At 42.9% G+C, this 24124-nt stretch overlaps 1 protein-coding gene across 1 annotated transcript; it reads right to left on the bottom strand.

Moving 5' to 3' along the window:
* Positions 1-438: 438 nt before the first annotated feature.
* xkr4 (XK related 4) lies at positions 439-24015 on the bottom strand. The gene is made up of 4 exons (XM_037085224.1): positions 20940-24015; positions 11700-11899; positions 10089-10443; positions 439-9017 (listed from the first exon to the last, which is right to left on the bottom strand). The coding sequence occupies exons 1-4, from the start codon at positions 21632-21634 to the stop codon at positions 8417-8419; spliced, it is 1851 nt and encodes a 616-aa protein (XP_036941119.1). The 5' UTR covers positions 21635-24015; the 3' UTR covers positions 439-8416.
* Positions 24016-24124: the final 109 nt, after the last annotated feature.

Here is a 24124-nt window from a genome sequence, read left to right on the forward strand (position 1 = left end):
ACACCCTCCACCCTTTACCTGATCCGCTGCCCCCCTAACTGCTCATTTGACGTACCTCTGGTAAGAAGTTCAAACAGGATCAAAGATGTTAGACATTTCTACACCTCTGCCACAATTTGGGTTAGTTTGAAGTTACAGGAAAATTCAGACATTATCTACTTAGTTCCACAGTCCACAATGATGAAAAAAAAAAAAAATGTAATTAAAATGTGTACATATAACTTTGGGATCTCGGGGCTTCATTGCGCTGTAGGTTTCCTTACCCACAGGGACAAAAAAAAATCAGATTTTTGCCCCTGGTAGATGAATATGGCTCAATCCTCATTTACAAATATATTCAATAATAACAATTTCATTATTAATAATATTAATAATCCTATTAGACACTTCAACTTTGCAAAATAAATGAAAGAACAAATGAACAAACTTGGGGCCAGAAAAATGACCACAGTGTACTTTATTAAATGAATTTTGGTAGTTTGTGTTGCATTAGATTCAAATAAAAATTTACAAAAATCCCTTATATACAAAAATGTCATTTTGTCATGTTTATCACTCTTGTTTTATTTTTTCAATAAAATGTACTTTTTCCCTAATGAACGCATTTTAAGCACTTCAGACTTTCATCACACAATGCAACTTACTGAAAAGACCAATATTTTTTTTTTTTTTGTCTAAAACATTTGTATCTGTTTTTTGTTTTTTTTTAAATACACCACATACACCACATTTATCATTTTTTTCTGTAGTATGTCGTCATAGTTACAGCCATCATGGTGGCATCAGACCTCTAAAGACACCCTTCACAGTCAGAATTTAAAAAGATCGGAATGTTCTTTTTTAACGCGTACACTTTGCATACATTTATTTACAGATAAGCTTTTAAGTTCATCAGTTCACTATCTGTGGTACTCCTTGTTCAACCAGTTCTCTAAACAGACATCTGTACAGAATGATTATACAAGTGTGACTGGAATCCTATCATTATTCACCTGCTGGTTACTGTGCTTGTGCTAAGGCTGAATGATCTCATCTGGAACAGTTGCTGCTGCACAGATCTCATCCTGACCTTCCAAAGTAAGGACAGTCATTTTCTCTTGGACAACTTTAATGTGAGAGTTAGAAGAGTTTATTTGGCTGGTTGGTACAGAACTCTACAGCAGAACTTTGATCCATTATAGCTGGTGAACAGAAACAGCCTGAGGGACACTCACAAGGCCTGTTCACATCTCAGAGAGCTACAGAGGGCCATGAAACACAACAGCTCACCGCTTTGAGCTGGCTATGTGAACAGAGTAATGTGACTGTGGAATTGTTTTTGTCATTGTTAGTTTCCATTGTGTGGACAGCCGCCTGACACTTCCGTCAAGTTCTCATCATCCCGACAGTACAGGCGTCGTCCAAAGCCTTTTTACATGGCACATATTGCCATTGTAAAATTCCCAATGATTGTTTTCTGATCTGCCTGCACTTTTGTTAAGTTTAGGTTAACTTAAACCTTTTAGCTATGGTTGGGGAAAGATTGTCTCATACTGCCGAAGCTTCATATTTTTCCACTGGATTTTGGATTGTTCAGTGGCAAACACAGAGTTTATGGTAAATTCTGTTCAACAAGATAATCTTCAATAATGAGCCTAAATGAAACTGTCAGAGGTACAACGAGGCTATGAACATATAACAGCACTTCTGTGCAACCCTGTCGTCTGGGCAGCCATAGTGACCAGTAGCAGTGTGGCAATAAGGGCATGATCCCTCACTGACTTCCCACCATGCAATACTACATAGATCAGTTCAATGTAGTTGAATGAAGGAAATGTTGTTTTTTTTCTGTTAGGATTCCTTAAATTGCATGTTATTTCTTTATGGTTTTGTCACAACTACTGCCTTGACAGCCACACATGGTCAGCTGTGTCCTGCTGAGCTTTTCGTCTGAGACATGTTCAGGCTGGGAGGATGGAGGACCTGCCTGTTGGACACTGACTCAGTCCTAGTATAAGCACAGTAACTGCTGTTGACACATTATGCTATCATGAAAAGTGTAAAAAGAACATACAAACAGCACACAAACACACATACGCGCCCGTAAAACACACACACACACACACACACGCACACACACCAGTAGGCTAACCAGAAAACCAAGCTGTGCTTTCAGTACAGCCTCAAATAATGTCCTGGGTTATGAGGTTGAAATAAAGACAGAAATAGAAATATATTCTCTTTAAGGCAAACAAAACGGAAAGCAGCTTTTAGTTATGACCGGAGTGAGGGAGGGAGTCTGTTGACGTGTCATGTCTTATTTATGATACACTTCCTGTGAGCAGGGTACCCACCACCATTCAGAGAGCACCTGGCGACCATCAATGGAGGATTCCCCTTTTTATGACAGCACCTCGTTTTGTTTTGTTTTGAACTTTGCTTAACTGACGAAATATTTAATCGAGGGCCACATGAATTAAAACTGTGCACGGGAGCCCAGTGCTGCCATTTGTGTGCATGTTGTAAGACAAGTTCAAGTGAAGAGTTACGAGTTGAAGGGTTTAAGCCCATTCAACTGAATGGAATAAGCCTTGCTTGTGTTATTGAAGTTTGAATAACATAAATTTGACAAATTGTCTGCATTTTGAAAGTGAACACTTCATTTCACGTTCAATTTAATTCTCATGATTTAACATTACACCTTGCATTGGAGTGTACTGAATAAAATTTCTTAATTGAACATTAAATCTAATTTGGGGAACTCTATATTTTCAGACTCACAGAGTTCTGAGTCTAAAGTGTCACCTGCATTACAGAAGAAGAATGTATTGCCAATGAGAAGGTGGAGGGTATTCTGTTCATGAAACAAACTGAGGTAGCTTTATGTTAAGTATATCTCAGTACACATCATACATATCAGTATACAGCGTATGTTAGTTCATGAGATGGTGATCAGTAAACAATGGCTACACTGGATTTAGGAGACGCTGCAAATAAACATACATAAAATACTCTGATGTCCCTTTTAAGTAATATAAGGCTGCATTTACACAGAGTAGCTACAGAGAAGAAACCTGTGATCAGACCTCCTCCATGATCAATCTGTCGGACAAACAAACAGGGCAAGTGAAATCTTGTCTGATTGAATAAAAGTAATGGCAATGCTCTAAGTGATCTTAATAGAGAGGAAAGAAATGCTGTCTGTCTGTCTGTCTGTCCCAGGTGATACTTAGGACACTTTCAGCTAACCTGTGAGTTCTTAGCCTCCCATCATCTACAGCATACATCATACCAAAAGTACAAGATAAATGGAAAAAAAGAAAACCATGCATTGATTAAGAATAAGAATGAACAGATTCTTTTAAATGAGGATTTTTTTCCCTCGTCGTCGGTCCAAAAGAAGAGCTGTGCACGAGCTCCTGCAGCGCTGTGTAAATGCAGCCTTTCACAATATGTGCCAATTTCTAACCCAAACAGTATTGTGCCACCCTGAAACCTGTGCTTCTTCTACTTAGACAGTTATGAAAAACGTCCAGTTTTTACATTACCCACAATGCAACGTGTCCACCAACAGTTCAGTACAGAATTCAGGTGTATTATGCTTAGCCCATTTGCCAGTTAACGTTTCTGCCAAACACTGATATGTCCAGATCTGTGCATGTCATACATACCAGACTGACATTTCACCAACATGTGTCATATCCCGTTCACACTACATATTTCATATCCACGGTCGCAGGAGTTGGTGGTATAGTTACAGGTGAGAAGGCCTGTGTTCAACATCTGTATGTGTGACCACTGGCAATTAGCCGTGTTTGTGGCAACAAAACTGGGTGTTTTTAACGAGACCTCAGGACATCTTCAGCTGTGGTTGTGCTAACCAAAGCAGATATTATAAGTCAAAAAGCCCGATCTTAGCGGGTTTAAGTGGGATTTCTAAACGGAGGCATCCATTATACTGTGTTGTTAAAAGCAAGTACATCTTTGGTTTGACCGAGTGGTTTTTGTGCCTAAACCAACCAACACAGCTTTGTCACATCGGAAAAAAGTAAGTGAAAGTGGCAACAAAAGGTATGTAAGGTTAGTCAACATATTCATGTCAACATATTCAACATATTATTGGTTTGCGGAAATATTACGTCACATTGCCAACACTTCTTCTGGTCATTAGGTTGATTATGCCTGAAGCAGCTATGAAGCCTGGAGCCTTCAGCCTGCAGCAGAGGTGACGAGCTCACTTCTTTCTAACTCCACACCTTCAGATGTTTTTCATTTTTCAAACTTGTCGTCAGCCCCAACTGAGGCTGACTCGAGTGACATCATGTGAGGCAATTCATCTGATTTCACACAGTTTCCTCCAGAGCCACAACTGGTTATATTCAAATGTACAGGCACAAAATTATTATCACCTCCGGCCAAATGCTGGTAAAATATGCAAGTGGCTGGTAGATTTGAACATGTAATAGCTGTTTGGCCAGTGAACAAATAAGTACATTTTGTACCCTGATAACAATTACAACTCCTATGTATAGTCTGTATACAACTCTTGGCCTTTCCTGTTTAAATAATGGTAATAAATACTCACTAGTACTCTCCACGTCCTGAAGACAGACTCAGATGAGATTTTTGAAAAGTAAAAACAAAGTAAACCAAAAGCTCAAAATGAAGTACAAGGCAAAAATGATCAGTTAAAAGGAGCTGCGGTCGAAACAGCTGAGGCAGCCATTCACCGAACGATGTCCTCTACAAAACTGCTCAGTACAGTGAAACACTACACACACTGACCAACACACTCACACACACTGTGGTGGCAAAAAAGGCAGATAAATCATATGTTTTGGGACTTATGCTTCATGGGTCACACTCTGAAGAGAAAAGAATAAGACACTTTAAATCAAGCAGCAAACTTTAAACCAAAAAAAGTGACAAACTTAAAGAACCATACCACTGCTGCTCATTTTAACTACACATTATGCGTACTTTATATTTTTGCCACTATTTTCAGATGCAGGCTGTACACTGTCAGATTTTTTGGATGTATTTTACCTCATGTATCAGTCCATTTTCATAAAGTTATGAAGTATTGCAGCTTAAAGGCAGACAGGTGTACGTACGTGACAAAAATCAGTATCATTTGTGCTCCCTTGATTGCACATCTTCAGCAAGAGTTTTCGACCACACACGTATTTTAACTATAGGAGAAACAACGGTCCCTTAGAGCCACAAAAAGTACATTCAAATTTCTAATAGAAACAAAATGTTTAGCTTACAAAATGAGTGGCTGCGACATGAAGAAGATGTGACGCTGGTATGGTGCTTTAAAGTGTGTCCCTAACAGAACACAGTTCATGGAAACAAAAATATGTCTGAATCGTGCGAGATACTCCAGTGTTACTTTTCTTCCTCGCCACCACAAACAAAACATGATTATTACTAAAATGAACACAAGCCATTTAAACACAGTGAGAAAACTGGGTAACATGGAGACACATCGTCCTGGTTTTCTCTGTGTTCGGTATAAATTGGGCTACACATGAACACACACGTAAATATTCGTAACGAAAAATAACAGGATGATCATTTTACTTTATCTTGGATATCAGCTGTAAAGACCTGCGACACAGAGAGATGACACCACCTTTCGCTGGTTTGGTTCTGCCATGATTATCCCACTGACTTGTTTTGTGCTTTTCTCTCCTCTTGCCATCTTTGGGAAAAAAAAAAAAAAAAAAGACAAACACAACCTGGAATTGACTTCTGTGCTGAGATTTTACATTTTAAAATGAACACTGTAACCATCTCAATAGAACTGCCTTAACTCTAAACATGGTGGATTCGGCTGACAGTTCATCTACAGTATGTGATGATGTCATTGCCTCTGGCTTCCCAGCATTCCCTGGGGTAAAGCTGTTTGGACCTGATTAAACCAAGAGCTGTTCCTTTACCAAGCCTTCTCCTGGCTGCTGTCCAGCCACAGGAGAATAAAAAAGCTGAGGTGTGACTGAGGCTCACTCAGCGCTGGAAAATCACAATCTACTGTGCACAAATCTACACAGCGACGTGGTTAACCCCCTAACATTTCAGATCAACTCTTTGCACTGGATGGGTGGACCTTGTTAAGAGCTGACAGGACACATGACTCCAGTAAGAGGAGAGGAGGAGGTCTACATACATAATGCCTGGAGCTCAAACACAGTTAAAGTAGATGGACAGTATTCACCAGATGTCAGATTTCTGATGCTAAGATGTCGACCATATTATCTGCCCAGATAATTCACCAGGGTTTTTGTTGTTGGTGTATATATTCCCCCATACACTAACTCAAAAACTGAACCGCAGGAACTGTCTGCTGTCATCAGCACATGACTTAACAACTGGCATTCCACTGTCACGTTCAGATCCCCAGCACACAGCACCACCATCAACACCAATGACAGCTTCTATCAGGATGCTGATAGGTAGATATCTACAGAGCATCGGTGACATCAGAGCCCAGAGTTACTAAGAGACAGCAGCCACCCAGCCACAGTCTGTTCACCCTGCTGCCATCTGACAACAGCTACAGAAGTACCTGCAGCTTCACTCCTCAGACTGTGAGACTCCTCGATTCATCACACCGCCAACGGTCATGTTGTATTGGGAGCGATGATAAATTATATTTTGGGATACACTGGCAATTGGCCAGGGGTATGATTGTGTGTTGGCATTATTCAAGTCACTTACTGAGAGATATCTGGATTTCATCTGTTACTCTTCCCAGACCAGGACACGTGGTGTGACAGTCAAGTTATATTTCATAGTGGCACCTCATTGTAAAAAACCTTTTCCTTTGCATTTCTCACTGAGTATTTCCATGCTACCTCGCACCATGCTAACGTGTGTTATGTGGCTGGGTATAACTATGTTGAAAGCTGTTGGCTGGAGGACGAAACCAGAACACGTTCAACAGGAAGTGACGCGTTTATCAAGGAGCAGGCTTAAAATGAAAACATCAGGTGTACCTTAGCTGATTAACTATTGACTAGCACAGAGCCGATCGGGCATCCGACCACATGTCGTCCTCCTGGGCTGCTTCTCTAGTTCATACACCACACACACATACACACACGCACTCACTTCACCTATTACCAGCACATACACACATAATCACAAAAAACACAGAGTTACAATGACTTCAGTACCCTCTACATCATCTCTAAAGTAAAAAATGCTGCATGTTGTATCAGAGTACTGTACATCCTGGTGGTTTGTTTAGTTTGGCTGAGATGGCTGCTTGTCTTATGTTTTCTCTCCTTCTCCATCCCTTCTCATGTACATCTCCATTCCCTGCGTCATCCTTTCCTGTCGTCTCCTTTTCATTGCTGTCCGGTGCTTTGCTCATCTCTTCCGCTCTCCCCTCCACGTTCTCCTCCACGAACAAGCAAAGATCAGTATCATTGCACAATCAGGTTTATGAGGCTGGACTGAAAGGAGTTGATTTGAGCTGCCAGGAAGATTTTTTTTTCTTGGCATTGTGTGAGTTTGAATTTATTTCGTTATAGGAGAAAGGTTGTGGAGGTTGTGTCTGTCCGTCTTTCACCCCTTCTGTCTTGCTCACTATTCTGCCCTCCAGCCAGGTTTGGTTGATTTGACCCAAACAAAACACTGAGTATAGATGCTACTTTGACTACTGTCTTCATGTAGTTCACTGACCTTCTCACCGTCTTCCAGTGAAGACCAGAATTATCCAAGAGGAATGAGGCCAGAGAACTTTTTGGACTAGCCATTTCTAAGTTGTTTCACTCCTCAGGAGCTAGAGGATGTTTCCGAGGAACCTGTTTTGGCACTAAGAGAACAGGAGTGATGAGTGCTATCGGGTAGATTTTGATGGGGGTACACACCCAGTTGTGGCTGCTATGAGATCTTCCAAGTAGTTAACACACTTCCAAAAAACATTAAAATATACTTGACAGTGTGGAGTGAAATGAGGGACCTTTTCCTCTCCTTATCACATTGCAGGAATTTCTCTGTAATTCAGGTGTCATCTTTGTGGATATCTGTTTTACAACTCATCTGGATGGACGTGGAGATTATTCTATCCTGAATTTTTCCAAACAGTGCGTCACCGTCTTGTAAGGTCTGAGCAGAGCGCTGGAGCACTCTGTTGATTTGCATTTAGTCCGTACCAGACAGGATTTCCCTGATGACCGGAAGTAAAAAGAACAACCCTACAGAGAACACATTCAGCGAAATCAACCGCACCGCACGCTAACCGCCTCTCTCATAACCACAAACAGGGTGCTGATGCCGAGGGGCAGAAACAGAAAAGGGGGACTGAGAGATGAAAGGTGAGATTATTGGTAGTTCTTATTGCCACAGTCCCTGTTGCTGTTTAAGTGATAGCAGGATAATCCTCTGACGGCTGCACCCCAGCATGTGTTCCTAGAGCAGGGTGGAACTATAATGTGGTCTCGTATTCCAGCCTCTCCTGCACCAGAGCATCATCTTTGTACTGCAGCCGTGGAGGAGTCAGGGAGCAGTCTATGGCCAGGATTGCCTTGCGTATACTGCGGTCGAGGACATGGCGCTCCCAGGCTGGGTAGCGGTTCCTACAAAGGTCAATCTTGATGACGGTCTCTTCTAGGCGTGGAGCGCGAGACGACGGCGTGGATGGCACTGTGGGTCGGACCTGAAACACTGGCATACAGCCATCCCGCTCAGAATACTTCCCCATGTCGCGCTCCAGGGTTGTGGTGGCACCTCGGTTGGAACGCAGCGAGTTGGTGGCACCTTCAGATGGTAGTGTGGAGAACTGAGCAGTGGGGTCAAGGTCGAGAGCCTGGCCGCTTGGTGAGCGTCCAAAGCGCGGCCCGTTGGGATGAAAAAAGGCATAGTACATGAGCATGAACACCACGCCGGTGAGGAAACTGCTGAAAATGACGCAGAGTGCTGGTACAGCAAAGGCGTCAGTGGTGAGAGGAGACCGGTAGAGGTACCATAAAGCACTGAGAGCAGCGTTCTCCACCAGGATCACCAGGTAATAGATGAAAAGCCGACACCTGAAACCAAAAACACGACACACGATGAGAAGAAATGAATCAAACAGAGTGAAACTTATTCAGTACTGTCCCAATTTTTAGGTACTTTTTCTTTCTACTATTGTATAATTCCATGACATTTTGGGGGCAAATCTTGAATGTTTTTTTTTGTCGCAAGGCAGTCAGTAAGGCCTTATACCAATCCCTCAAGCTCCTACAACTCAGCCCCCTTCATTGTGCACATATGATGCCTAGAGGTAGGGTGTCCAGATTCTTGTCCCTTGATGAGACAGAGAGACAGGGTGATGTGTTAGAGCTCCATCATCCTCCAAACAGAGATTTTTCACATTTTCAGGGTTAAGAGAACTGTCTGTCATCTCAGTGTATCAAAAGTGTGAAGTTGTTTACAAATTGTGAGCATCTTCACTTTGCTGTCTCCGTCAGATAAATGACAAATGGCATTGTGAGAATACAAATATCGCCACGGCGAGAGAAATCAAAACAAATCTGAAGAAGGCCTGAGGGCTGAATCGTCAGTTAAAGAGAACTGCATATGGAGCAGAGTGTGGCCATTTTTTCACTGTTCAGTCTGCTGTCAGTGATCGCTGTGCCTCACTCCCCTGTGGTAATTCAAGAGAAATCACCACAGCTGAAGACAGCATATTGGAAATGTCACATCTGCTTTCATAAACACCAACAACAACAGCTGAAGAAATATGACGGTCTTAATCACTATCACCGTCAGTCTGTTGAAAACAACGGGTAGGCAAACAGATTTGGGGCCTTGGAGTCTGGAGGTTGGTGTGGTGGACAAACCTGTCTTACTTCTGTGCAGACGACCAGAGTTTGCATCCTGTCACAGTCCCTTTTTACTGACTGAACCATGATCTCTCCCTGAGTATAACTGCACTAGTGATGTACAGATATTGTAGAAAGATTACTTCAAGTGAATCTACTTTTCATGATGATCTTATTGTTAGCTGTCTTCAAAATAAAAAACACAGAATAATAAAAACATTGAATTAAAGTAATTTTAAAGCCACTGGAATAAATGTTCTCCTCAGGCCTACATCACACTCACTGCATCCTCACCTTGTCCGTCCCTCCTTGACGTTAAACCAGGAAAAGATGTAGATTATGCCCACCACCATGTCGAACACAATCTCTTCCCACTTGCTGATGCAGAAGTCTGTCTCACAGTGGACAATCCAGAAGGTCATGATGCACCAGTGCAGGACAATGAAGATGCCAAAGTAGAGTTGGAACACAGAGGCAAACAGGGCGAAGGTGATGACTCTGGCAGCGATGGTGAAGAAGTGCCAGCAGAACTGGATGATGACAGCCAGGTAGCTGATGGGCTTCTTGTCATCGCGAGAATCTCGCAGGGCCTTCTGGTAGGAGGCCAGAGCCCAGGCCAGGGAGACCAGGGAGGCTGCTGCTGTCATACCTGCAACACACCGTGGCACAATGACTTCGACATCAGAAATCTATAAAAAATGAATTAAAGGTTTTCTGTATAAACTTTATTTGAATGAATGACTTTCTAATGCTTGATTTAGCGTATTTTATTTACAACGGATCACTCTATTTCTTCTGTGTTTACATCTGTTCTGTTATCATGTTATCGATCTTCATTTTCATTCTTCATGAAGCACTTTGTACAGTATGGTGTGACATGAGAGCTATCAATGAATCGAGAAAAGAAACTTCTACCCTCAGTGCCAGCTGCTGCAAAACAAAGCTGGGTGTTACTGTGATCTCAGGACAGGTTATTGGTGGTTTTCTCTTCTACATGGAGTGGATGGAGCACCAGTTTTAACACTGTCACCACTGTCATGTTCTGCTACAACACTACAGTCATCATTATTTTAGCATATTACAAATATTGTTTTTTACTGTGGCTGTAAAAATGTTTAGTTAGAGAGCTAAACACGTACTCATGGAACTGAAGTTACATCTAATAACTACTTTTTTCCAAGCCAGTTCCAAATTCAGTAAAACAGACACAGGCGGAAGCAAAAGCCCCAACATTCATCCGCTCTTATCAGCAAGGACCGACAGAAGCATCTTCGTGTTCTGACCATGTGATGAGTTGAGGACCCAGTGGATTCACTTTATTTGTGATAGAAATGTTCCCACAACAACTGGAAAACTCCCTCGTGTTTGTGCTACACACTTGACCTTGGACTGCTTTCTCAGCGAGGGCCAGCAATGCAAGAAGCAGGATGATCAGTAAACCTCAAGCTCAAGGATAAATCATTAGCACGTTCAAACCTGGACGTTTTCCATCTGTTGTAACACACCGAATCAAAGTTGTATTTAGTATCAAGGGACAGTCAAAAGAAATTGTGTGAATGTTAAACCTCATTTGAAGCAGATTGTTTTACCAGAGTAGTTGCTCTTTGTAGAACTTAGAACTGCAACACAAGCCCAGCTGGCTCTGTTGTTGGTGCCTTGGTGCTGTATGTAAATGTACTTGATAGACGAGCCCTGTAGAACACTGACTATTGAATTATAATTGCAATTTGCTTTATTTGTTGCAACTGCAGGAACAACAACTTCACGGAAGGACTGGTGAATGAATGTAACATTATCAGGTGATGTGGATGAAAGAGCTGCCATCTGAAGGAGTGTGTGTGTGTGTGCGTGTGTGTGTGAGAGAGAGAGAGAGAGAGAGAGAGAGAGAGAGAGAGTGTGAGTTACCTTGCACAGCCTGCAGCTTGTGTGTCTGTATGATGATGCACAGCTGCAGCACCAGTTGTGGAGCGCTCTCCAGAAAGGTGGCCAGTAGATGCAGCATGCTCACATCTGCGAACTCATACACCATCCTCCAGTAGTAACGCCAGCGCTCCGTCTCAGCACTCTGACGACTCCGAACACCCAGGTAGATGGTGTGGAAATACCTAGAGGAAACGGAGACGAAGATCACACCTCAGCACCAACCAGACTGAATGTTTTGTACGTATAAAAACAATCGTAGAAAGAATTTAGTCCATCTGCTGAATGAGCAGTAAAGCTAGGGCTGGTCAGTGAATCTAGAGTCAGGGGTTTTTTTAACATCATGACAGCACACAATAAGTCAAATGCTCTGAAATATAAAAGAAAAAAAATCCAGCTCCAGTAGATGTTGCAGGCCTCAAATAAGCCCATCCTATTGTTTCACTCAGCCATATGAAAAGACTGGAAAGGCTCCCTGTCTGTCTTCCTGTCTGCACACACTCTGCTCGTTCACTCAGTGCATATGACCTGTCTACGAGGGTATATTGCTGTAGCTATAGCGATTTTTGCAAAGAACAAAAAAATAAGCGAGTCTCTAGATGGCGCACCACTGCTGCCTCGCTTTACACACCGAAATGAAAAAGACTTAATGTCAAGACTTGAAGGTCTCAGAATCAACCACATTACTCTGTGTCAGACTAAGATGCTGCATTGATTGTTTGATACATATTTTTCTATGGGAAAACAAGAGTCAACCAATAAACCTCACACTTGCACAATATGTACTGTGTTTGGTCGAACACGTAAAAGGAGTGTTGAAAAAAAAAATAGTTCAGTTGATTTCAGCTCCTTCCTGTTGCATTTGTTTGCTCATAGAAAATTCCCACACATAAATATCACCCCTGCAACGCTTTCTGATTATCTCATCAAGACAACGGTCATCGGGAGTTCCTTTTGTTTGCAACGGGTGCTAAAGACAAATTTAGAAAACCTGGTATAATGTAATTTTGGTTGGCTGCATCCATTTCTCATACTGGTATATGCTGTTCATGTTTCTTTAAGCTGATCGTGTAGGCAGTGGTCAGGTTAGTGTACGCAGCTGATCACCCTAAAATGCATTGCCAGAAATGTGTTGCCAGCAAAACCATTTGCTGTGCAGCCCATTTTTAGACAGTTATTAGGAGTTGAATCATCTTTAACTTTTCAGCAGAAAGAGCACAGTTGCACTTTTAAATTTGATACGATGGCCAGTTGCGGCGCATGCAGTATGCTCAGGCGCACCACGCTTCCCAAAGCGTAGTTGCGTCTGTAGTGGTGAGTCTCTGTGTGATCTGGACCTCAGGGTAACTTCCCATTATCACCATGCTGGCACCTAGTTTGGAGGCGGTTGTTTTTGTTGTGTGATGATGGGAAAAGGGTAACATGCAGATGGCAGAAGGAAGGAGAGCCTACAATCAACAGGTTAACAGGTTTGGTTAAGTTGCTCCTTACCTTAACTCAATTTAAACCTAATTTCACAAACCTAACTTTTCCTATTTTAAATTAAAAGCAGAGGGAAACAGCGAGAGCAGATTTCAAACACAAATTCAGGATCACACTCATCAAACTTGAAATTGCTTGAATTAATTCTAACATGTTGCACGTCTGTCTCTAAAAAACTTTCACGACAGATGAAAATCAATGTTATTTGTGGAGAGACTTAAAACAGACCCCCTGATATATAGTTTGTAGTATATATTTCCATCAGGCAGTTTCATTAGAAAAGGCTGGATTGCAACAGGGACACTGCTTGAGCAGCACACATACTGCAGCTTCTGGCAATCCAAAGCCAACTGCACCTCTCCAGACCTGACGCAAGAGCTTATTTAATGAAGTGAATTCATTATTACTTTTCAGTCTGTCCCTGGCCTACATTTTACTGTGTCTCTCTCTGTCACTCTCCAAAATTCATTTCCACTCTCTCTCCCTCTATCTCTGAGATATCACCGACACATGGCAGTCATTTAGCAGCAGGCTAATGGGCTGTGAAATTAACTTCCATTGTCAATAAAGAATTTGGGAATTAAATCTGGGCTGAGGGCATTAAAGCTGCAGCCTGTACATGGACAGATGGACCTGACACATTTGTCAGTGTGTGTGTGTGTGTGTGTGTGTGTGTTGCTGCTGGTCTTTGCAAGTCTACAGATACAGATTAGACAAACCTGCCACTCAGGCTACGTCTGCACTGAAACTGGAGGTGCCCCAGTTCGAACTGCTTCGCTCGCATCTACTGCAAAGAAAAGTCGTGTCATTCGGTCTCTTTTGCAGCCTTCAAGTGAGGCCATCCCCATCAGCACTGCCCACATTACCATGGCAATGCTACGTTTCATGCACAGCACACATTTCCTGCCAACACAAGCGTTTGGGCAAATCTGGTTATTCAGATGATCTGCATTTTATGAAGCAGTTATAAGTTTACCATGGATGTCAGATGACCAGATTTTATCTGTGTGATTGGACATGTAAGGGACTGGACCATTTGTCCATGAACTGAGCGTGAAACTGGCTGGTTATAACCTGAAGCAATAGCCAGTGCTCCACTGATGAGCCATCTGAACAACAATTTCACTTTCCTTAGGAAAAATACTGTCATCCACTGTCACTCACTGATTCAGCTTTTTCACCCCATATGGAAATGTAATATATGACTTATATGCCCTTGTTGCTATCATATATGTTACCTGTAAGGCAATTTATGATTACTACATGAACATACATCCTTGGATATACAGAGATGTATGTTTATAACATACATGCAATACCCATGGTCAAATTTTTATATGAACATAAAGAAAAAGGAGCTATATGTTGAATCTGTATGTGGTATTATTTACTGAGAGCACACAAGTTAGCAAAATACAGTACACATAATTCATATATGTATAGATATAAAAGTACAACATGTATTACAATAATGTAATGCTCACTAAATGAATCACACAGAGCAGCTTGCATACTGTTGATTCAGGTGAAGCGTGTGTGTGTGTGTGTGTGTGTGTGTGTGTGTGTGTGTGTGTGTGTGTGTGTGTGTGTGTGTGTGTGTGTGTGTGCGCGCATGTACTGCTGATTTTCCATCAAGGGTCGGTAACTGTTTCAGCTAAGTGATGGTTGGATACCAGTTGTCTGCGACCTGAGTTCAAATTTGAACGCAGAATGAAGTTCGGCTCTTTTATGTTGTTGTTGTTGGTCTTTTTATTTATGTTGCTTATTTCCCAAATTAGTCTGCTACACATTGAGCCACACCGAACAACAAAAGCAGCCTGTTGGATGCAGTTAACTGTTGCATGTTGCTTTTTTGTGGAGCTGTGGAACCAGAGTTAGGTTACATGTATGTTGTTTGTGCCTAAAGAACTGACAGTGAACAGGCAGGCGTGTTGAATACGTTTCTATCATGCAACTGGCACAAAAATGGAAAAATACAAACATCTGAGAGTGAAGAAGGTTCACCAACAACGATGTCTGCTTACTGCAGAGATCACCGCATTTAGGAAATTCTGTTGCTGAAATCATCAACACACATTTGTGTGCCATGTCATGCCTTACACACATACACACACACACGCACACACACACACACGCACACACACACACACACTGGTCTGTAAATGTGCATCATTGTACTGTTTGTGTGGGAGTGGGTTGTCTTCATTAGAACACCCACAGAAAAAGTCATGTTTTATCAGAACACTGGCGCCCTCTAGTGTTGGCTTTAAAAATGATGTTAAATCTGACAGAGATGCCTTCCTCCCCCAGCAGCTCTGATCATGACACTGAAAATGAAACGCTTCAGCAAAACATGCAAACATGCAAGAGACTCCTGCTTTGACAAACAACCAGACACAAACCTATGCTATTAGAATTCTTTCAAAGATGACTGATTAGCAAGTCTGAAGATGGGGGTGTCCATGAAAAATGTTCCACACTACATTGTCTCACCAAAAAAACCATTGCAATGAAATTTTCTCTACTGTGTCTTTCCCAAAATCTTCAGACTTTCAGATAATTGACTTATAATTGGGAATGTAATAGTCTTGACTTGCTATTAGACTGTTATCACATTTACCTGGACAGAGATCAAGTCCACAACTTGACAGTCCTACAACCCTGTAAACCCTAGTGTCAGCCAGGCTTTCAAAGCAGCCAGTGTGTGGAGGGATACTTCAGGGTTCACATTATTCGCTAATTGTGAGATCAGTATACACAGGTGTGAGGGCAGACACGGATGAGACTGTCTCTACAAAAAATAAGACTGACTGGACATTGCTCTGGACATGTTCACGTGTTTACAATTTCAAGAGAAGTGAATTATGACGTTCACGTAAATTGTCACATAACTAACTTTCTTTTAACGCTGGTTTGGCCTCCACATATCCTGAACGAAAGCCCCTTTAGCTGCTAGATGTTCCACTATGTTAACTGGGTTGTCTCTTAGTCTGTGTGTTGGATGTTGCTGTTTGGTGCAAGACATGTAGTGTGCAGCATCAGTGAAAGATATTAAAAAAAGGCTGTCCACTGGTGGTTGATAAGAGCATCAAGACATAAAAAAAAACTATAAAGGTTCAAGCTGTACAAGCAAACAGGGATCTAAAAGAGGCTAGGTTTTAATTGGAGAGAAAATATCTGTACAAGCAACCTTTACGCCATTTGACTTCAAACATTCATTTGTGCAAGTTAAAGCTGAAATGATGTACTAATGTATAGTTTTTTACCCCAATAAAATAAACAATATATTACTTTGGGGCACCCTTTAGCTCACTGGGCAGAGCAGGCGTCCCATGTCCCATGTACCTCGCTGCAGTGGACCCTGGTTCGAGTCCCGGCCTGGGGCATTTTGCTGTGCGTCACTCCCCCTCTCTCAACCTGTTTCCTGTCACATCTTCAGCTGTTCTATCAATAAAGCAAAAAGGCGAAACAAATATTTAAAAATAAAAAAAAAATATGACTCTATTGCTCACTTAGCAGCAAATTTACCCAACAACCAACTGAAAAACTCAGACTTGCACCACTGCGGCAGGACCATAGATCTCTGACCATAGATCTCCCTCTCGTCCTCACACAATTGGGTAAAGACAGCAATTCCGTAAAGCAAATACTACAGTGAAACCTCTCAAACATACTCTGCTTGTGGGTGATTATACCATTGCAGTGTAAACAGCATATGAGCATTTCTAGTACCAAATATACTGCTCGCTTCAGTGAAGAACCCCACAGCGCACGTTGGGACAAGACTACGGATCTACTGATCACACTCAGCTCCTTGTATGTTTCTCAGAGGCCTTACAACCAGTCAGAGGAGGAAGTGAGAGATCAGCAGATTGTTGGCACTGCACGTGTGGCTTTCACTGCATGTACCCTCCATTCAGCGCATTGACAATTCAACCTTTTTGTGGGACATCATGTGTCAGAGCCAAGAACGAGTCAGAGTCTCCACCTTACATGTCAATTAACACCTGTGAGGATTCACTTTCTACACCCCCCAACAACCCTAACCAGTTCTCCCTCCACTCAGGTCACCCTCTCCCACTCCTCTACCTGTCTCGGTCACTGACGAGATGAAAAAGCTGATTACAGCTGGGAACAAACTTACCGCCTGCCCGATGCTTATTAATTCTCCCCTAACTTCACTTTGGCATCCACCTCCACTATTAGCTTAAAGTCCACGGCCAACCTTGACATGTATCTCAGTTTCCATGCCATGTTCAGTCTACTCAGGGACTCCAACTAAATCTGCAAAGGTAGCTCTGCTAAATATTAGATCTCTTACCAACACGTCCTTCTTAATTGATGACCTTACCTACAACCTTGATTCTATACTTGGGACTGAAAGACTGCCAGCTGCTAGTCGCAGTGCTCCCCTCTGAGTAAATCCCTCCAAAGTTTCATTTTTTCTAATTTTGATACAAGCAGTTATCATGTAGTGATTGTGCCTCCTCTGAAAATCTCTGCCTCAACTGATTTGGATTATTATGTCATAACTGGCAATTCTCACATTCATTGATAATTACCAAGAAGGAAACTGCCAGGATGTTTTGTTGTCTATTTGAAACTTCCATTCTTACATGTGAAAGGGCCCACACATAATCAGTGAGACACACTGGATTTGGTTATTAGCAAGGTGCTGTCAGGTATGCCATGTCTCTGTTTTTTTTTGTTTTTTAAATTTTTTGATTACCCAAACCAGATCCATTTATATCAACAAAAAGTTAGTCATCTTTTTATGGGAGCTATGACCATGACGACAGGCTTAAGATCAGATCAAGTTGATTCGGTCATTTATCACTCTGACCGTAAAACGCTGAAAGTTAATGACAGCATTGCTCCTGAAAAGGTCAAGACTCTGGTAAGGTAAAGCAACCCCCTGCTGTCATAAGTCAGTCAAGAGTGTGAGGGAAAGCTAAAAGCTAAATAAATGGCCTTCTGCACAGATTTCATTCAGGCTTCAAGCCACATCACAGCACTGAGACTGCACTGATAGAGCTAACAAATTAATCTGAATACTGATTCGGGCAAAACATTAGATTTGATGCTGCTTGATTTTAGAGCATCACTGATACTTGACCGAAAGTTACTTCTTGGCACACTGGTAGGTGAGATTATCCGACACACAACTCAACCGAATATCATCATATCTCAGAGACAGGGCCTATGGTGTTGACATCTTTCGTCATGACAAGTGGAGTCCCCCAGGGTTTGATTCTTGGGCCACTATGATTCAATCAGTAGATGTTCCTCTAGGTCAAACTGTACATGACAATACCATTGCTTTCTACAATTACAGAGACAAAGCAGACTGACTCTTTCCTCAAATCATCATGGTCCCTGACACTCGCTTTATCAAAGCTTTGAACAAGTAAATAGCCTCGCACAGCTCCCTTCCTTAAAATAATGACAAATTTTATGGTCGCTTGGTGAAATGAAATCTGATAAGTTGTCTTCTGTGATGTCACTCAGTAGTTGTGGCTAACGTAGGCACTTGGTTTGAAAAAAGAAAGAATGTGTGAAACAAAAAAGGTGAAAATGTCTGTTTCTGCTGTATTCATTTGTTTTTTAACTGTCCACAATGAGTCCCCACAATGCAATTTGGCCACTGAGTAACATCACAGGGTGCATTTGGGCTATTAAAGGGTTTATACACACTGATGTGTAAAACTAGTGGAGGTACCCTTTAATAGACCATAGATATGCTCTCACATTTGTTTTTATCACGTATCAACACTGATGGACTAGACGGGTTAAAACTTATGAACTTGCATAACCAAACATTAATTCTGTAATTAACTGTGTACAGTGAATAGTTATGGTACTCATGGACATACATGCTGTACTGTATATCACTATGCACATTTGAAGTCCATGTATACAACTATGTATGTCCAGGCCAGGACAGGTCGGGGAGACTCAACTTAAAATTTTAATGTAGGCCTCCCGCTACAGTATATAGTCATTCGTTCAGTATACCTATAGTCCCTCAGTGTAATGCTGATAGACTGTGATTTCTTTGTGAAGAGCTTTGGACTTTCCCAATCCACTGTCCAAACGATGTCACGTAATGCACACTGAGCGCCTTGACTCAGTACAGAGAGTAACAGTAACTAATGCTACGAAAATGACTTAACAACCAGCTTCCAGCACAATACAGAAGTTCCACAGAGCACCTTTGATGCCAAATTTACAAGATGATTTAGAAATTGCCATAGTTTTTGGTACAATACTTTCCTCCTCACTCAACAACTCTCAAATCCTGTGATACGTAATGGGAATCTGGGGATATGAAGGTACTAGTTCAATAATGAGTTGAAACAGCGTGTTCCTAAACGTCAGGTACCAATATTGGCAGATTAAGAGAACCCACAAATGTAATTTGCATTACAGTGATACAAATGGAAATCAGACAGTGTGTAATCCATCCTGCCTGCTGTTGTGGGTGCTTCTTCGTTTCACAGAGGACGACAGTTGAGTAGGCGGTCCTTAAACGTGGCCCCGGACAGTGTTCACACTGCAAAAAGAATGTGGTCACGTGTGGCCCAGACCGCCTATTAATGTGGGAGTGATCAGATGCCCACCTGCACTTAGAGCTGACCAATTTTGACAGCATCACTCAGGATGCATGTTGATACCTGGTCTGAACAGCTTAATTGGCAAAAGTCACCTAAATACACCTGACGACACCTTTTTTTTTTTTTTTTTTGTCAAGATCCATGCTTCATTCCATGTGAAGGAATGTAAAAGAAAGTGAGAAAATTCCAGGATCCATCCCTTCATCTGGATCTACAGCTCTGCCTATGAAATATGTAAAGAAGTAGAATTTTCTTCTCTAACTATGTTAATTTCTTGTGAAAATACCAGTAGTCATCCCTATGTAATTGTCAAAATACTGATATTGAGGTAATTGGTAGGGGGAGTCTTCTGTAGTCCTAAAACCTGTTCGTCTTTGTAGAATAAGGTGCATTGCTTAAGATGTTAACCACCCAATGGTGGTTGCTAACAAGTGTATAAATAAGACTACAGAGGTTGTCAGGGACATTAAATGTCCTCACAGTGAACACAGCAAATATATATGTGTGTGTGTGTGTGTGTTTGTGTATACATACATACCAAGATACGTATATATATATATATATATATATATATATATATATATATATATATATATATATATATATATATATATATACACACACATATTATGGTTCACACAGATTAAATGAATGACTGTGGGGTTGCTGTTGTCAGTCACCATGTGTATCTTGAGTTTAGATTTATTCACATTCATGACTCCACCCAGAAGCTGTTTAGCCAACCATGGAACTTCTCTCCAATGGCACCAAAGGGGATATACCCTCTGCACCAGCAGCACTACTGTGTGACATCATTTGTGACTGACAGGCCAGGGCCAACTCCCTGTGTTTCTTACACAACATGGAAAGTATTGCTGTTCATGTTTTCTCTGTGACCTGAAAGCCTCCCACAGCATCATGGCCCCTGCAGAGGGGGCCATGCTAAAGATGGCAGTTGGTAGCCCTGCTGTAGGAGTTGGCATCATACAGGGACCACCGTGGTGTGATGGGTGCCTGCTGTCAGAGAAGACCTGTGCTCAGTCATTCATTTATTCCACACACATAAACACACACACACACACCATCATCTTATAGCCACCACAAGGCCTCCATCCAGCCACCGTCCTACCTCCATATCTGGCCCAGCTGGAGGATGTGGATGACGGACTGGCCGAACCAGACACAGAAGGAGTAGTAGGCCGACCTCTTCCTGCTCCTGCTGCCCAGCGCGGTGCTGGCGGTGCTGTTGGTCGTGGTGTTCTTGCTGGCGGTCGACGCCTGTCTCTGCGGCGTGGCCGGGTGGTGCTGAGCGGTAACGTCGCCGTGTGAGGCTGAGCCGCTCAGCAGCTTGTTCCCGTCCATGTGAGCGCATTCGGCGGCGGATTCCGTTCCGTCCTCGGTGCCGAAGTCGTGGACGAACCATCTGAAGCTGAAGAGCTGGACCGAGAAGGAGCCGAGCACCACGAAGAAGAGCGTCAGGCCGAACCACCAGTAGTCGCGGCGGAGGTAGTAGTCGACCGACAGCCACACGTCGGTGCCTACATCGGCCAGATACACGGCCACTGCGGCTACGATCCACAGGCAGTCCCACACCGTGTATTTCTGCTGCTCCCTGCCCAGGCGAAGGCACGTCGAGTTGGAGCCTCCCCCGCCGCAGCACCGTGACTCCCCGTTAGCAAAGTCCCCGTCCCCGGTGCCCGCAGAGTCGGGCTGGGCGCCCGGGTGGAGCCCCTGCACCGAGCCGGAGTGCTCCGAGTTCTGCAGGGGGGTGAAGGCCACGTCGCTCTTCTTCATCTTCAAGACCCCGTCCGATTTGGCCGCCATTATTAGAAGCTTGTAATATTCCTACTCTATTATTTCTCCTCCGTTCCTCCCCTCCTCTCCTCTTCTCCTCTTCCCCTGCCTCTCTCCGTCGACACCCTTCTGCGCGTCTCTCCTACTCCTCCTCCTTTCTGGGCAGGATTAGCTCCTCTGTGCTGCCGCCTGATCATAATACAGAATGAGCACAAAAAAGAAGAGTGATCGTCGCCCCGAGCCCGCTCCGGTATGTCGGTCCATATCCCGTCTTTACTGGACTTGTGCTTCGGTTGATGATTCGCTCACATCCAGCAGGCAGCAGGGGGGGTTTCCGCTGCTTCCTCCGCCGGCAGACAGCTCACCTGAGCGGTTAGGCTTCTGCGCTTCGTCACTCTTTGCCCTGGACGAGTGCTGATGCTGGGCCAGATGTTTGCGATAGATACGGAATCAGCAGCGTAAGAAAGAGGGGAAGGCTGCAGCCATCTGCTTCTTCCATGGCACAGACTGAAAACTATGACATCATCCTCCCCTCTCTCCCTCTCTCGCCGAATCTCTCCCTCTCTCTACCTGTCTGTCTCTCCACCGCTCGAGCTCCCACACAGCTCAAAGTCAAGACTGCTGTCGTTAGAATCCCTACTGAGGGCCACAGTGGTCTGCCATGTGACTCAGGGGGAAAAAGAAACACAAGAAGTGGAAGCTCTCCGGAGTCCTCAGGGTGCAGCCTGGTTTCCAGCACCATGGACAGATCCTCATGTTACAGTTACTCAGCAGCTTGTGCAGACACTTGAACTTCACACTCTTTCAGTTGTTGTGCAGTGTTCTCAAGCACGTCTCAACACATTCAGGCCGATCAGCAAACTGCCTCTTACTCCAAACCACATGCAGACGGTTGCTGCAGAGCTGGAAGACAACTAGGCTTAAAATAGTCTTGTATATCGTCGTATGAAACCAGGGAACAGACCCAGACCTGAGGGAGGATGAGGGCTGTAGACGGGGCTGAGACGCTGTAGAAAGACTGCAAATCATTAAAGGACATTGATCCATATTGAAAAGGTGACAGCTGTCTTAGAGAAGCTCTTCCCATGCCACTGTCAGCTTTAGAAGAGCCTCTTCTCTACAAGAAGAGTTATCTTCCACCTGTACAACAACAAACTTGGTTGAGCACCCGAGCAGGCAATTATACCTGTGGAAAGTGACACCAGTGGGTAGTAAGACAAATACCAGCTACTTCACTGACATAACATCAGGTCGCAAGTATAACATAAAGGCTTACATCAACTGCAATAACTCATGTGATTCTCAGACTCGAGCGTCCGTGTGGTTGTTCATATTTTGGGGAAACAAAGCTGACTTAAAGCAGAGAGGCTGAACAGAAACACGCCACAAAAACTGGCGTCCCTCAGTACCCCATGGCTCCACATCACCAAGAAGCTACCCAGTTCCAACACAATGAAGATATCAGGCATAGAAAGCATAGAGGGGGTGTTACACACACAACCGCTGGGGATCTGTACCCAACACCTGGGTGAGGGCAACTAGACTTTTCTCCTTTTTTGTTTATTCTAAGTTATCTGAGGCCTTCAAAGTCTGAAAAGTTCCTTTAGGCATTTGAGAAACAACTAAAACTTGATGTTTTTCGGAGTGTCTTGAAATATCTAGATGTTTGTGTGTATATGTATCTATTATCTAGCTTATTGTTTGTGATTTTTTTTTCCACCAAACAGGCTTTGTCTTTTGACTACCAGCCTGCTCATCCTGATCATGTGACTGTCTAGACCAATCAAGTGACTGCTCACCTGTCCCTGCTGATCATGTGACTATCTGCCAATAATACCAATAAATCTAAGAGCCCCAAGGTAGCCATTTTGGCCGTCCATCCCTCTGTCATTTGTACATACATTTGTAGGCATGTTTCTTTTAAAAATCGATGTTGTGATTCAGCAGCCATGGTTTATAAAGGCTGTTTAACTCACTGCCTTCTTGAGTGCGTCAGACTTGTTCTAGGATTGTGATAGAAGGTTTATTGACTTTGCTGTTAGATCTGATCAGACGGTTGTTTATTTTGGGTTCAGTGAATCAGAGTGTGTAGATGATGATTCATCATTTAAGTTTATACAACTCATTCAGTCTATTGTGAACGGCAAGTGGCCTACATTGTACGGTGGATTCACAAAAAATGAGCTCAGTAATGTTAATGTGCTGTCCATTGTCATCCTTAATCTTGTTGTTGCTCAGCAAATGACATATTTAAATATGCTAATCCTGATTTGAGGCCCAATTTCAACTCACTATGGAGGAATTGGTTCAAGATATTTGTTGGGTTCACTGAGGTCATTTTGAGCCTGAGACAGGTCAAGTGTCAGTTCAGAAGACCGTGACGAGGTGCTAAAGTACAGGGAATCAGAAACATGAGAGAGAAAGTTTCAGTGCACTAAGGTCAAATTAAAGTATTTAACATATTCAGTGAAGCTGTAGATTTGTAGGCTCTTGGCTATCATGCTAATCACTGTGAAGACA

This window comes from Acanthopagrus latus, chromosome 21, assembly GCF_904848185.1.
Source record: "Acanthopagrus latus isolate v.2019 chromosome 21, fAcaLat1.1, whole genome shotgun sequence".
Classification (NCBI taxonomy): Eukaryota; Metazoa; Chordata; class Actinopteri; order Spariformes; family Sparidae; genus Acanthopagrus; species Acanthopagrus latus.